General features: G+C 33.1%; 1 protein-coding gene across 3 annotated transcripts in view; it reads left to right on the top strand.

Annotated features, from left to right (window-relative positions):
• Nucleotides 1-7,049, top strand: part of LOC128988695 (rho GTPase-activating protein 20) — a 33,129-nt gene extending 26,080 nt beyond the window's left edge. For 2 of the 3 annotated variants that reach the window (XM_054410241.1, XM_054410242.1), the window contains exon 11: nt 369-7,049. In XM_054410241.1, the coding sequence (XP_054266216.1) occupies nt 369-577 (209 nt within the window). In that variant the 3' untranslated portion in view covers nt 578-7,049. The remainder of the gene's footprint in view (nt 1-368) is intronic. The other variant, XM_054410243.1, reaches the window with a different exon arrangement.
• Nucleotides 7,050-14,517: the final 7,468 nt, after the last annotated feature.

Genomic DNA, 14,517 nt, shown 5'->3' with positions numbered 1-14,517 from the left:
TAAAACAAAAAGTTGGAATATTTTATAAGGTATTCACCCCAACATATTTGTTTAAACTTTTGAATCACCCCAATACCTCTAGAACTGGATTATTCAACCCTTCATAAAAATTATTCATTCTAATAAAATGTAAATGTCGGGGAGTGAGCTGTTGTAGTGGTGGGAACGGGGCTACAGACTCTGTGGTACAGGGTTCAAATCCTGCCAATCATCAATGGATTTTTTTTGTGTGATAATGCCGCAAACTTTAAGCCTAGCCTGAAGAAATGTAAAAAAAAACTATCCCAGGGTTAGGGCCTAGTGTCCTCGTAAAAGTGGGACAACAAATTTCTCTTGAAATGTTTTACACTCAAGTGTCATTGTTGCAGGAGCTGGGGCTGGATTGAGTGCGAGCGCAGAATCAGTCTCCAAGCGACCGAGCGTCCGACGAAACTCTTCCCGCTCTAGACACAACCGTGGCTCTCGGCGCAACAAGGAGAATGGCGCAAACAAACCTTTGTCCAGAACCTCACACGAGCACGATGCTCCAACCTCACAAACCATTCATGTTACTCTAACCTACAAACCTCGGATTTAGTGGAGCTGAATTTGTCTCATACCTGTCTTCTCCTCATTCATCAGATATTTTTAGCCTCATTTTAAATTCACAAGAGACATGAGAACAACTTTTAATCCTTTAGACTGTTGACTGTGTTAAGATATTTGTTTCATCATTGATTTGTTACACAAAATTTGTTATCGGTTTTGTCGTTTAGCAAGGTCAATTGCGCCTCTCATAAACTGTTGTGATTTTGTAAGATTTTATAAATATTCTATTATTGTTGACTGAATTTTGTAAATTTAAAATAGCAGAAGGTGTTGATCGTGTGTTGCTAAGTTTTATATGTATTGTGAAAGCTGATTTTGTAGTCTCAAGATTTGATTGTTTTGTAACATACATATTATCAATATTTTTCACTGAAACTGTAGTATTCCTTTTTTTTCAACTGCAAAATTACACAAGCAAGTTTTTAGTTAAATAATAAAAATAATGGTTTAACCACACAATGTGATTTTAATAGAAAAAAATAAACGTTTTACTGCAAGTAAAAGATTTTCTCCTGTTGATAAACAGATTGAGCATTTTTCTTTAATTAGTGTACCAACCCAGCTACAGCAATAGGTAGCTAAAAATTTCACCAAACTGTGTTTTAAATTACCTAATCATTATCTCATTAACACATTCGCTGCGGGTGGCTCGGACTCGGGACACGCGTAGCGTCCTGAGCATGCGCATGTCCCGGGTCCGAGCCATCCAACCTTGTTAAACAAAAGCAGCCGGTATGAGTCTAGTGTTTGACGGAGAACGTTACTACTTGCTGAGCGTGGTCTGTAAATACAATAGAAATCTGTTTTTGCCGCCGCTCCTTAGTTCGGGCGCGCTCCAATTTTTTGCGGATTTTTAAGTTCGGGCTTGCCTTAATGTTAGTTTGAGCTTGTGTTTGGACTTTTTTTATGTATTTAAATTTTTGTTTCTTAGACTAAACTTTGTAAATTGTTTCTTAGGTTGGTAGTAAATTTTCCCGTAAAATCCCCGTCTGGCAATCTCAAAAATCTACTTTTTGTCCCGTCTTTTTGTCCATTTGGCAATACAATTCCAATGGGACCGGCTACGTTCCAAGCAGTGCTGCTATCTGTGGGTGTTTAGCGAACTATGTCGACTCTCGTTGTAAAGCAGGACATCACCACACGTTATTTGCAATTCGTTAGACCAAAATTGGAAAGCCAATTACAAGCGGCAATCGGGCTTGTTCGGCGCTGAGGGCTGCTCCACACTGAGATACGCCCGCCATTTGACGTGCCGCAGCGAATGTGTTAAGTTCTTCCATTGCTATACTTTGTGTATGGATTATAAAAGCTACTAGTCCTCTTTTGTTTTAATTAAATTACATCGAATCAAATTCACTTACACTTTTTGATCCCTTGAACCCTCTAAGACTGTTTTATACATTTATTATTACACAGTTTCATTAGGAAGAAATGTTTTATTAAATATGTAAGTGAACATCATTTTCAGTGAAATTGCCAGATTAGTCTCTTTTTTAGAAGCCAATTCATATCTTTCCATTCCAAATTTTGAAGTTTGTGGTTGTCAGGTGGCTTGTTCTTCCTTCGACCCATTTTGTGCACAACTTTCTGTACTTAGATAGTTTTTTGGACAATTTTCTAATCTTTCGGGTAAAAGTTCCTGTTTCTGAGCTTATTGATATTTTACATACTCTTTCAAGATTTAATTAGTTCGCTCATCTTTGAACTTGAAGTTTTTTTATGTCAAAATTTACATCCAAGAATTTAGTGGTACTTTTATAAATTTATTGTTAATATTTGATGGTTTAAAGCTTAAGATTTCATGTTGTAAAATGACAATCTTTGAGATTGATTTAATATTCAGATTACATTTTGTTTGAACGAACATTAGTAACAACAGGTACCTGAGGTTTACTTTTAGTAGGATTCAAACTTTATGACTGCTCTTTCCCTTATGTTTGAATGAACAAAATTATGTTCGATAGAGCATAAAACTGTATGTTAGAGGTCTGCACATTTATTTGCGCAACCAGTTTTGTTCTGGTTGACTATGCACAATATAAAACACATGTTTTACAATACAATTTTATAGTTTTATATGAAGTTTATTTTGTTAGTGACTTTTTTTTGTAATTTATTGCTTATGCTTATTGATTTATGTTATTTAATCAATTCTTCTGCACTGCTAAGGCCATACATGTATAAGATAATACCTATAATACAAAAATTTGTTCTTTATTCTGTGCTCCTTTTAACCTTGTTAAAACCTATATTAACCATGTTTTGACCTTAATTTATTTCATAAAATTACACTTTTAATGTTGCAATAGCTATGTTAATTCACTAATTTTTACTCGTGACAAAAGTGTAGGCATACAAGCCCATATAAGCGTCAAATTCATACCCAAATCTAGCAGCCCAAAGTTACATTATGACAGAAGTTTTTTAAAGCTGATCATAAACATGTCTGAGCTTAATTTACTGAACAGACTGTGTTTATTCTCCAATGTGACCTACACACAACACATTTGCCATATTTAACGTGTGCTTGTCCACAATTTTGTTTGTCCTAGGACGCTAGACTCAAGCCCGGTATTGTTTTTCACATTACTTAAGGCTTGGTCTAGGAGTAAACACAGATTCTTGTAATATGTGTATGGCCTTTGAATAGTATAGTGAAAACACCATCTATACCTAGCTTAACTATTCTAATATGTATTCTGGCACATTTAATCTTTGATTTATCCACTTAATAGTAATAAGTAAATAATTTTAAACTGTATGCTTTGCAGTTTCTAACTGTTCATTTATCCTCAGTTTACAGTTTCTTTTATAACCGATTTGGCTTTCACTAATATAGTTACTTGGGGTTTTAAAGTATAAGTTAAAAAATGTTGTATAAGTCAAAGCTTTGTTTTGTATATACCATGACATTTCTTTACCTAATTGTAAATTTAGTGAAGTTTTTTGAAAACTTAAAATATATAAATTCTTTTGAACTTGATTTTTTAAAGAAGTTAAATAATTCAAAATTTCCTTAATAATTCTAAACAATTTAATCATTACAAATATTTTAATATCATTTTTTATGCGCACAATTGCTTATCTGATTATAATTTTCATTAAATAATATATTTGAATTTGTTTTACAAAGTATTTAGGCCTAAACTAAATTTATTTTTTATCACCCCAATTCATTTTCTGATCCAATGTATGGTATATTCCTATCTTTCTAATTAATTTTATTACTTTCCTTAAATATTATTAAGATTTATCACAGAAAATAAGGTACAGAGGAAACATGGTTATGGGACTATCGTGTGCTTTTAGCTCTAGTATGTTGAGACGGAAATATACTTGTGACAAGCAACGAGCACTGTGCGGAAATACCTATCGCACAGGGCAGAGGGTCTTTCTCCACCATTAGTGTTGTAGTACATGATGGCGAGGGGGTGGTGTAGGACTTAGGGCGCCCTAGACACCACTTAAGTGTACCATTGAATGTTTCATCTGTACCTTACTTATCCGTGGGGTTATTTATATAGTTATTACATAAACAAAAACTTAAAACTTTTACACTGTTTTACAATTTCAATTATTGTATTATAACAGTACGTTTGTAATTTATAGACTGAAAAATAATTACCGATAAAATGTTTTGCACCAGCCTCTAAACTTTTTTCAATGTTCAGAGCGTAAAAAGTTGAGTGGAAAATAATTATCTTAAGTTCCTTGCAGTTTGATCTTCTTATGATTTATTAATTCAATGTCTAAAATATTATTAAGTAGCCTACTTGTATGAACAACGGCGTTGATATTGCAAACATATCTAATTACCTAAGTGTTTATTTTAGCTTGATCCAAGTAATATTCAAAATGAAAAGTTCTTTTTCATCGAAATATAAAGCACTACACAATTATTATGACTGCTTTGGAAATTTATCGTTTGAATTTGTGCCAAAGATTGTGTCCTATGTCAATTTATCTTTGCCAACTAGATCTGAAAGTCAGAATGCTACTTTTTTACTTACTTATACTGTACTTATAAGCCTTAGTCTTAAAAAGCATATTATTTTTCTTATGTGATATGTTTAAAATGTATTCTTCTTAGCCAGTTTTATCTGAACCAAAATGGCTGTAGTGTTTTACTCAATGGTTTAGTCAAATCTCAAATTGAAAATCGGCAAAAAGAGTTTGGAATGTTTACTCATATTTCAGTTATCTTACAAAACATGTCTCCAAATTATTTTGGCATTTTCGTCACATCGACTTTAAAGAACACCAACCTTTCTTATTGTAGTACATGTATATACGCAAAGTTTATATTTTTATACACCACTCTAAGCAATCAAAATCAATGCTGCTAGAAATTTAAGTAAGCTTAATATAAATTTTCTGAAAATGTGGATTAAACTTGAAAAATGTGTATATTGTAGCCTTTCATAAACATGATCCAAAATGGTGTTTCAGTATCATGAAAATTGTTCATTACACAACCTTAAAGCTCTTAAAGTTTAATTTACCTTACGTTTGAACATATATTTTAAATTTAAATAAATGATATTTTTCTTAACTTTTAATCAAAGTGAAATACAGGATCAGATCAAACTAGAATGATAAATGTACATAACAAGAAGTTGCCCACAAAGACAGTAATTGATTTTGTTTGGTTGGAGTTTCAATTTAGTACAAACTGTATTTATATGTCAACTATGTATATGTCACTATTTCTTCTGATATGCTTAGTTGTATTTTACAATATGTTATTCACTGGTCCCCTCGGCACTTGAAGTTTTTAAAAGTAGGTGGAGTCTAAGTAATCATTTTAAAATCTAAATACACAATAAAGTTGTGTAAAAAAGTTAAAAGATAAATTAAGGGCATTTTGAAATTTGTAGAGCAATGCAAATAAGGCAGCGTGGGGCAGGAAATCTCTACCTACAATACAGGCACCACTGGGGGAAATAAATCATCCTCCCATTCCAACAACCTTGCTTCATTTTTACGACCCCGTGAGCTCAGCTTCGTACGGGGTACGTTATGTCCAATCGTCGCTCCGATTACACATGTCCGATTGTGCCAGTTTATACTTTAATCCAGACTGGGTAGCTGAGTGATTAAAGTACTCGCCTAACAATTAAAAGGTCGCCGGTTCGATCGTGAGAAAAGTCAGTAGCTTTTGATAGTTTGAAACCGGACCCAGCTTTTCCTGATAATTGGGCAAATGATCCTGACTGATGAACCAGCTGATCTTAGTCAGTAACAAAGCTACACAGATTATCTCCTCTACACTCATCCTTCACTCACACTTTTTAGAGAAAAACTAACTCCAATTGATTAAATTACTGTAGAACAATATAATATCAATGTTTAAATAACTATTTAAGCATGATTTACACGTTAAAAATTATTTAAACACGATTTATACGTCTAATATAAATTTGATAGCTTGTTAAAATTTTGATTGCCATGTAATTTGAACACAGGTGGTCGACTTACAAGATATTCCATATAATCTTAGAACGTCGTGATGCTTTTAACATTCTTAACCTGGAAATGTTTGAAAAATTCACAAATATTGAATCATGTCAAGATCTAAAAACTACTTGAAAGTACAGCTTGTAATCATTCAGGTGCCGAGAAAGACTCAACCAAAGATCTGTGCGGTTTGCACCACTGCCAGTAGTTAAGTTGTAAGTTTTGCGGCACACTTTACCATTCCGATAATGAGCTGCATTTCTTTCTTACTACTTTCAGTATTCTATACATTTATGATATTTTACATTTTTATTCTCACCTCAAAATACTTAAGTTGTATGTGTAAGGTTTGCTAGACTTTTTACTCTGTTCATTTATGCTCAATGTAGCGTATTGCTGTAAATTGTTTTTACTGATTGTTATGAGTCTTGGAACTGTTTTAGCCTTTTGATTTAAATAAAAATGTGTGAGAATTTCTAAATATGTTTAACATGTCTCTCATATTTTTATCAGGTTTTTTGTGTGCGCTATGCACCGAAAGTAAAAATTAAGGGTTTGATATTTAACTCTAATTTCAATTTGTTTATAACAGTTCCAAGATTAGATTATAGGTTTGTTGAAGAACAGAGTTTTCTTGTGGTTGTTTACATCAGGAAATCATAACAAACAACGTGTTAAATTGCTTGATTTAGATAGTTTACCCGTAGATTATTCCACTTTAATGCTGAAATATCCTAGTACCATTTCATATTACTTACTCTTACTAACTCCCATGGCCATGGATACCCTAGGTGGTATTTGGCCTCGCCAACAAGTTGCCTCCATCCCGCCCTGTTCTCTGGATCTTCTTGCCTTGCTCTCAATTTTTTTAATCTTTCTCCACCTGGTACTTCCACTTCATATTTATGCATCAAAAATTGAAAATATTTGGCTCATTACACTTCACTTAAGATACTTCAAAATAATTTAAACTTCCCTGGTTACCACATAAGCATCTAGACTGCCAGTGCAACTCCTAGGATCGGTAGGATCGTGGATCAGATCGAAAAACCGCCCACCACCGCTCAGTGCCGATGGCGTGACGTCAACCATTACTGCAACGATACGGAACTGAGTCATGAGCCTTTGTGGTGTAGTGGATAGCGTGTCGTGCTGATAATCTGAAGGTGCCGGTTATAATTAAAAGATTGTAAAATTGAATTTGAGACATTTATAATTTTATTTTTAGAACAGAGCTATTTTTCGATTAGTAAACCTTCATTCGAGTTTATCATTATCAGCAAGTTTGGTTAGGTTATGATAGTTTAATTATATTTAATTCAAATTTAATCTACAAATTATACGTTTTGACAGCGACAGTGATACAGATAACAATTTTCCGCGAACAGTTAGATAAGCTATGCTGATGCGCCGGTATGATTCGGAAGCGTACGACATGGTGCGGTGGTGGGGGGTGATCTACTGATCTGATCCACGATCCTCCGATCCTCGGACTTGCACTGGCAGTCTAGACGCTTGTGGTTACCACAGTCAATTATATTGTTTAAATTGATCATTTTTAGATGGTCAGAAACATTGCAAGAATACTCTGTTTTTTTAGGTTATTGAAAGGATTGTTACAGTTTCATTTGGTTTACTATTATATAAGTGTTCATTATAAAACACATGACATTGTTGCATTTTATATTCATCTCTGTTACTCAAAGCTTGCTTGTTAAGGGGAGTTACCCTAAAGGTCTTATAATATGACATTGAGATTTCATTGTATTCGTTTTGCACAAATAACATTTATTTTAAGGTTTTACTGTATGCCAGTTGAATATTTGTTGGTTTAAATTGCACTTCTATGCAACTTGTTTGAAAGTATTAAGGCTGAGTTGGAATAGTTCTATAGTTCGGCCGCTTAGAAAGCGACCCCCTCTAGCATTGGTTAGTATTAGCGCGCAGGTCGCTTTCTAAGCGGCCGAACTATTGTTGCAATTTATAAATTTGAATATTAGGCCTATACTGTTTTGAAAGCTTCATGTTAAAGGGATGTCAGAAAACAAAACTTAAACTCGATCAAATAGATTGAAATAATGATGTTAGTTTGTAATTTTAATTTATTCAAAGTACAGAATGTATTTCCCCAAAAAAAAGACAATGATACAGTTTTGAACTTAAAAGTTTTAACTGATACTGATAGTAATTGGTTAGTTGATAATGATATAACAAAGTTTGATGTCACAGTAAAACCTCACTAACTCGACACCCGGTAACTCAACAGTCGACAGCTGATAGGGTGCACGTAAAAAAGCAATTTTTCAGAACATTTAGTTTTAAACTTTTAATTTTTGAATATTCTACATTTTTTTACTAAATATATGTAAAAATAGTCATGAAAGCAATAAATTCTATTCTGATATGTTAAAAAAATGAATGGTCTGGGTAACTTAACTTGACAACCCCCAAACTCTACCAACTCCAGACCACAAATTGTCGAGTTAGTGAGGTTTTACTGTACAATGAAAAATATAATTTCCTCTTTGTAGTAAATCAAGAATGGTAAAGGGAATGTTTTTGGACACATATATTTAATTATGCTTTTAGATATTTTTGCTTAAAAAAACTCGGTGAACATCTTCAAATTACATGGACCGACATGTTGAACCAACATCTTAGCTAAACAATATCCCTTCACATTTATCAACAGTCTACTCTTGGTAATTCAAACACTCGATATATTATTGAAACTTTCCATTATTCAAAATAAAAGTTCAGTCTGCAGAGAATCTCCTAATATTCAAAGTTTTACCATGCATTTTGATACACTCTGGATTTCAAAGTCAAAGTTCAGAGGGTAGGCCAATTTGGAACATTTAGTATTTCGAAGTTTCGCTGGCAAAACATTCCATAATTCGAAGGGGAAATTTCTCCCTGCCACAACAGGAAACTATACATTTTGTTAGTACAGTAGTTCATCTTATAATGTCATTGATAACACAAGAATCAATAGAAAAAGCAAACAAAATGACAGATTTTTGTTGTAAAGTTACTTAAATGAGCTGTTTAATTGTAACGTTCTGTACCTTAAACAGAATTTTACAAATTCACTACAAGGTGCCTGGAAACTAAATACAGAGGAGTGTGACAGCTGGTACTGAACCTGTTAAAAAATTAACTCTTTGTAATTCAAATGGTTAATTTTTCTCCCGATAAATCAAAATTCTTGATAAATCGAACCTCTTTATAATGCAGATTTATTTGCTTGGCCCACCAATTTTGAATTATCAAGTGTCTACTGTATTGCCTGACCAGTGTTGGAAATCCCTTGTTTACAAACTCAGCCTTCAAATGATTTGCACTTTTTCAGTTAATATATGTATTTTTAATGTTCAAACTGTTCAAAATCCCAAATAATGTTTGTTTTTAAGAAAATATGTCTATTACCAAAGTATTTTATACAAGTGGTTGTATATAATGTACTTTTGCTGTAAAATTAATATTGTACCATGTGACTTTGCTAATTTATTAAAGACAAACCAACAGTATTTATTGTCATAATTCTATTCCTGAATGTCAACTCTGAATATTTTTTTTATTCTCGATATTTGACCATATTAACATTAATTTTATGTATTTAAGTTTAGAGCTTTCATAGAACCTTACATTTTTGTGCCCTATCCAAAAAGACTTGTGTTAACACTCAACAGCTAAAGATAAGCTGTTGCAATACATAATAGTTATGGATAGTCAATGATATAATGATTGAAATGAAAAATGTCTTTATTTGAGAGCTGAAGTTAGGACTAGCAAGTCAGCAACCACTTAACCTCTAAAACATAAATAAATAAAAGTATTCACTTATATAAATAAAATTGAATAATCTAAAGTACTATAATAAAGGTACACATGAAAAAATTAAATTTAGTAATCCTAAAAAATCCCTTTTACACAAACCGCCAACAGCCCGTTCCAACACCAGCTCCAGAGACTCACTCATGCTAAGGCGGCCGTGCTGCTGCTCAATGTGTAATAAATTTGATCTCTGCCCTGGTGAATTGGTGTAGATAAAAGGAGAGAACTTCAACGACCTCTATCGGCACTGAGAACGGGTGCTGATGTCAGAGATAAAATGGAAGTTATCTGATAAATACTTGGGAATTTTACAGCAGGTTGAAATAGGGAGTAACAAGGTCATATCGCATAAGGCCAAACATGAATCTGATACAAGAACTTGGCGCTCGCTGAAGTCACAGAAAACATACTATGTTTTCTGTGCTGAAGTCTGCTAGAATCACCACCTCACAGTAGTTGAAATGAGTCGAGATGAGAGTTTTTACTGACATGATTTTCAAAGTTCAGTGGGAGGTATTCTGCAAAACGTTTGATGATCGGAATAGCCCCAAAAACCCTGTTACAAGTGGAATTCGATAGGTCAGACCAAATGAAAAATACATTTTATTTCGAACCAAAATGTATTGCAGACAATATTGTAGCAATTACAATCAATTAAGCTACTTTATGATGATGTGGTACAAAAATAGTGCAGTATAATAGAGTATTTAAATTTTTATATTTCCACGGGTGAAAGTGGCCACTTGGTCCCCAGTCTTTGTTTTACGATTTTCCATTCATTAAGGGTACAAAATGTTAAACAGACCTCCCAGAAAATGAGTTGGTCAAAATTTCTACATTTACGGATGATACTGTAATTTTGTCTGTTCATCGTGATCCAGTTCAAGCTACTCTAAATTTACAGCAAAATCTGAACATAATTACTGATTGGTTTAAAACCTGGAGATTCAAAATTAAATTAAACTAAATCTTTCCAACTTTCTTTTACTCTAAATCGAAATTCTTGTCCTCGGTTTTATGGGGTATAAATAGGTTTTTCCCATTTTTGATAAAAAAAAAACATAAAATTTTGCAATTTCTTTCCAACCTATTTTGTAGAGCTTAAAAAAAAACAAATAATTTAGTATATTGAAGCGTTATTATGTGCCTAATAGTTACGGAGAAAATTCCAAAACAATGTAAATCTAAAATTTCCATGTTATTCTTATGGAGAACAAGTAAACTGTTGTAGTTTGCTTGTTTATGAACATATTTTGATCAAATTTGGAAAATGTTTTTATTTCTTACTAACTATTAACATTTAAATAAAAAAAAACTGTACCCTCCCTGATGCAGCAAACCTAAGTACTTGTTAAACTAATTCTATTTAAATAGGAAATAAAGGTTATACAGGGTGTTTCAGAATTCGTGTCGGATATTTTAGGGTATTGTTCCTGGGTAAGAAACAAATCCAAATATCATATTTAAATTGACCGGAAGTCCTTAGTTACTCACACAGCCGCCATTTTGTTTTTTCACTTATTAATTGTTTTATAAAAAATGGTAAGAGATAAAAAATTGAAACTTTGCAAAAACATTTATGACAACTAGACAAAGCTACAAAAGAATTATGAAATTTTTTTAATTCATAAAACAAAATGGCGGCCATTTAAAATTTCGTTTCTTAAATTACTCAAAAGCCACTGAGTTTACAAAAATTTACAAGGATAACTTTTTTAAGATAATTTAATTACAAATCTATTGACACCTTAACCTTTAAGATTGGATGCATATTAACTGAGATATGGCAGCTTTAGTGATACGTGACCGCTGGAGGTTAGATGTAGTGCATGCCGAGGCATGCGGTATAAGTCTGCCACAACAATGCAACTGTCTGCGTCCGCTTTGCAAGTTATTTTTAAACGATTTTAGATTATTTCAAACAATAATAAAATATTACATAACCCCAAAAGTGTCTTTTTTTATCAATTATCAATCATTAGGATGGCTTAAAAATTGCACACCTATTTACTGTTTTTAAAATTCACACTAAACACCCTAATTTTTTAAATCAGCTGTGGTTAAATTAAACATAGTTGTTTACAAACTAATCAGCTGATTTTATTTTTTCTAAAGATGTTATTGTTTATTTAATGTAGTCAGTTACTCTAACTTTTTACACTTACTTAAAGTGTACCGTACTCTCCTGGTACTCTCACTGTGACTGTATAAGGTTAGAGGTACTGACTACATTGAATAGGAAAATTATAAAATTGTCTGTTTCTTCAGACGCAGCAGTTAGTGACGTCAAACGGCACCTGAGAAATCTTCCGTGTGCCCCACCGGACATTTTAGTGTAAATCCAATCAGGCAAATGGAAATTCGCTTAGTCTGCAGGTTTGCTGCGTCGGGGGTATTTTGTTTCTATGATTGTGCTTAATTTAGTGCAGATAGCTTCAGCCGTTCAGGAGGAGTATTTAGGGAAGTAGTGTAAGAGCTTCGCTCAATAAAGTACCACCTATGAATTTTGAAATTTCCCCTGGCCAAGTAAGTAAGTTTTTTTAGCCAATGAGTGCCAATGTGTGATGATAAATAAGTTTTTTTTTGTTTTTCAATTCTCTGCATGGTGTGTTGCAGGCTTAGGCTAAGATTGATGTATTGACGTTTCCTTGTACATATTATGCTTTCAGGATATAAATCATTCTCTCTCTCATTCTCATTCTCACGACCACCTTTAACTGCAGGCCGTGACCTTGTAGAAATTGCAACGTCGCAAGTAGGGTTGTTAACTCTTTCCAGCACGGAAAATATAGGTGTCAGGTGACCCCAACCTGCACAGATTTTTTTTTTTTAATGTTTGTAAATACTTTATAATTTGTGTTTAGAACCATATATAAGGTTTTATAAAAATGCATTAATAATTTTTTTTTTATCAGTTAGTGATAAAAGGGAGTTACACATATGTAACACCGTGCAGCAAATGGAACATATTTTATTGAATCCCCAAAATATTATAAATCAAGTTAGAGGGTTTCTTTGCGGATATCTATATAAATAAAATCAGAGTTTTGCTCAGAATCATTCATTTGTAGGTTATTTTTACGTTTTATACATTAAAGAAGCCGAAACAAGTCTCATATAAATTTCTGTCTGTCCGTCTGTCTGTCTTTCTGTCTTTCTGTAACACTCAAGATGGCATTTTACGCAATCTTCTCCAGGAAAACGAGAGTACCTATCAAGATGCAAGTCATTTTAATGTATTCACTGGTTTGGCGAGAGTGTCTTTAGCCATTAAAATATGGCCTCATTACTTAGTCAATAACATTACGGACGTTCAAAAAAGCAGTTTTGTGCGATTTTTGTCAAGTTTTCGTCCAATTTTTATCACATAATGATCTATGAATTAACGAACAGCTGTTCGGATCAAGATTATTTTTTCTAGCTGTCACTGATATGTTTACAAATAAATGTTGTTTACAAATACCACAACCATTTCCGATCACGTTTTAAAGGCAAAGCCCATCCAAGTGAGATTAAAAACGTTGTCTGCTTACATAACGGATTTAATTAACTTAATCGCAAGTGTAATAATGTAGTGTAAACGTAAATGAAATTAAATAACTAGGCATCATCCAGGTCAGGAACCAGAGATTCTTTGTGAATAAAATTGTTCATGAGTTTTGATAACCAGAAAGAAGACCTTGAATCAGTGTTGTATAGGGCTGGGAAACTTGAATTTATTAATGATCGTCGCCAATAGCTTACCAACAAGGATTCCACTCATTGATGGAGCTTCAATGGTGGTTGTGTAAAGTGTAAAGTAAAAAATCACAACTGCAGTTGGTGGGTGATTGTAACAGAGGTTTACGGTTTATGGATGATGCTAAACTAGCTTTTACAATGTGTCACTTTCTGTTCCTACTCACCATATGATGCAATCGCTGGACCATACAACCAATAGGCCCATAGCCCATCTCTTGGGTACTTACGCCTACCCAATTATTCATAACAACCTTTTCGACGACGATCCTTGATACCGGTACTTTTCCCTAGAATACACGGCCTCCCTACTTAAGAAATAAAATTACAAACGTCCAAAAACCCAGCATTGCGTGATTTTTGTCACATTTCATTCTAATGTTAAAAGATATACCAATCATTGTTTAGAGAATAGGCCTGCGTAATCTAACAAACAAAATAACAAACAGTTGTTTTTATAAGGTTGTTTTTTTTTCAAACTGACACTAATAAGTTTACATTAAAAGTTGTTTACGAATAAAGCAATTAATGGGAAATAATTTTGATTGCCGATATTTTTTCACGAGAAAATCCAAAACCAAGAAATCAATAACCTTGGGACTTGATTAACGCATTTAATTTGTCGGACGTAATTCTTAACTGTAAACTTTGGTTTTTGGTACTGGTTCTTTTCCTTAGAACCGTTGGTAGCAGCAAGAATCATTTTTACGTACAAATCACTGTAATTTACAAATTAGTTATCGTTGGTGTTGCACCTTATTTATACAGTGGTATTACAGCCTTATTCAATTTAATTGATGTCTTAACTTTATAAGTTTTGCTTTTTCTGTCTGGATTCCAAAATGTTAGTTTATGCTAAGAAAATGATAACTCATTTAAGTAAAACATTTGTTTAGC

The sequence above is a fragment of the Macrosteles quadrilineatus genome, unplaced genomic scaffold, assembly GCF_028750875.1.
Source record: "Macrosteles quadrilineatus isolate MER2022 unplaced genomic scaffold, UCM_ALF_1.0 Scaffold_3__2_contigs__length_128488019, whole genome shotgun sequence".
Lineage (NCBI taxonomy): Eukaryota > Metazoa > Arthropoda > Insecta > Hemiptera > Cicadellidae > Macrosteles > Macrosteles quadrilineatus.
This window is presented reverse-complemented; position numbering and strand designations above follow the sequence as displayed.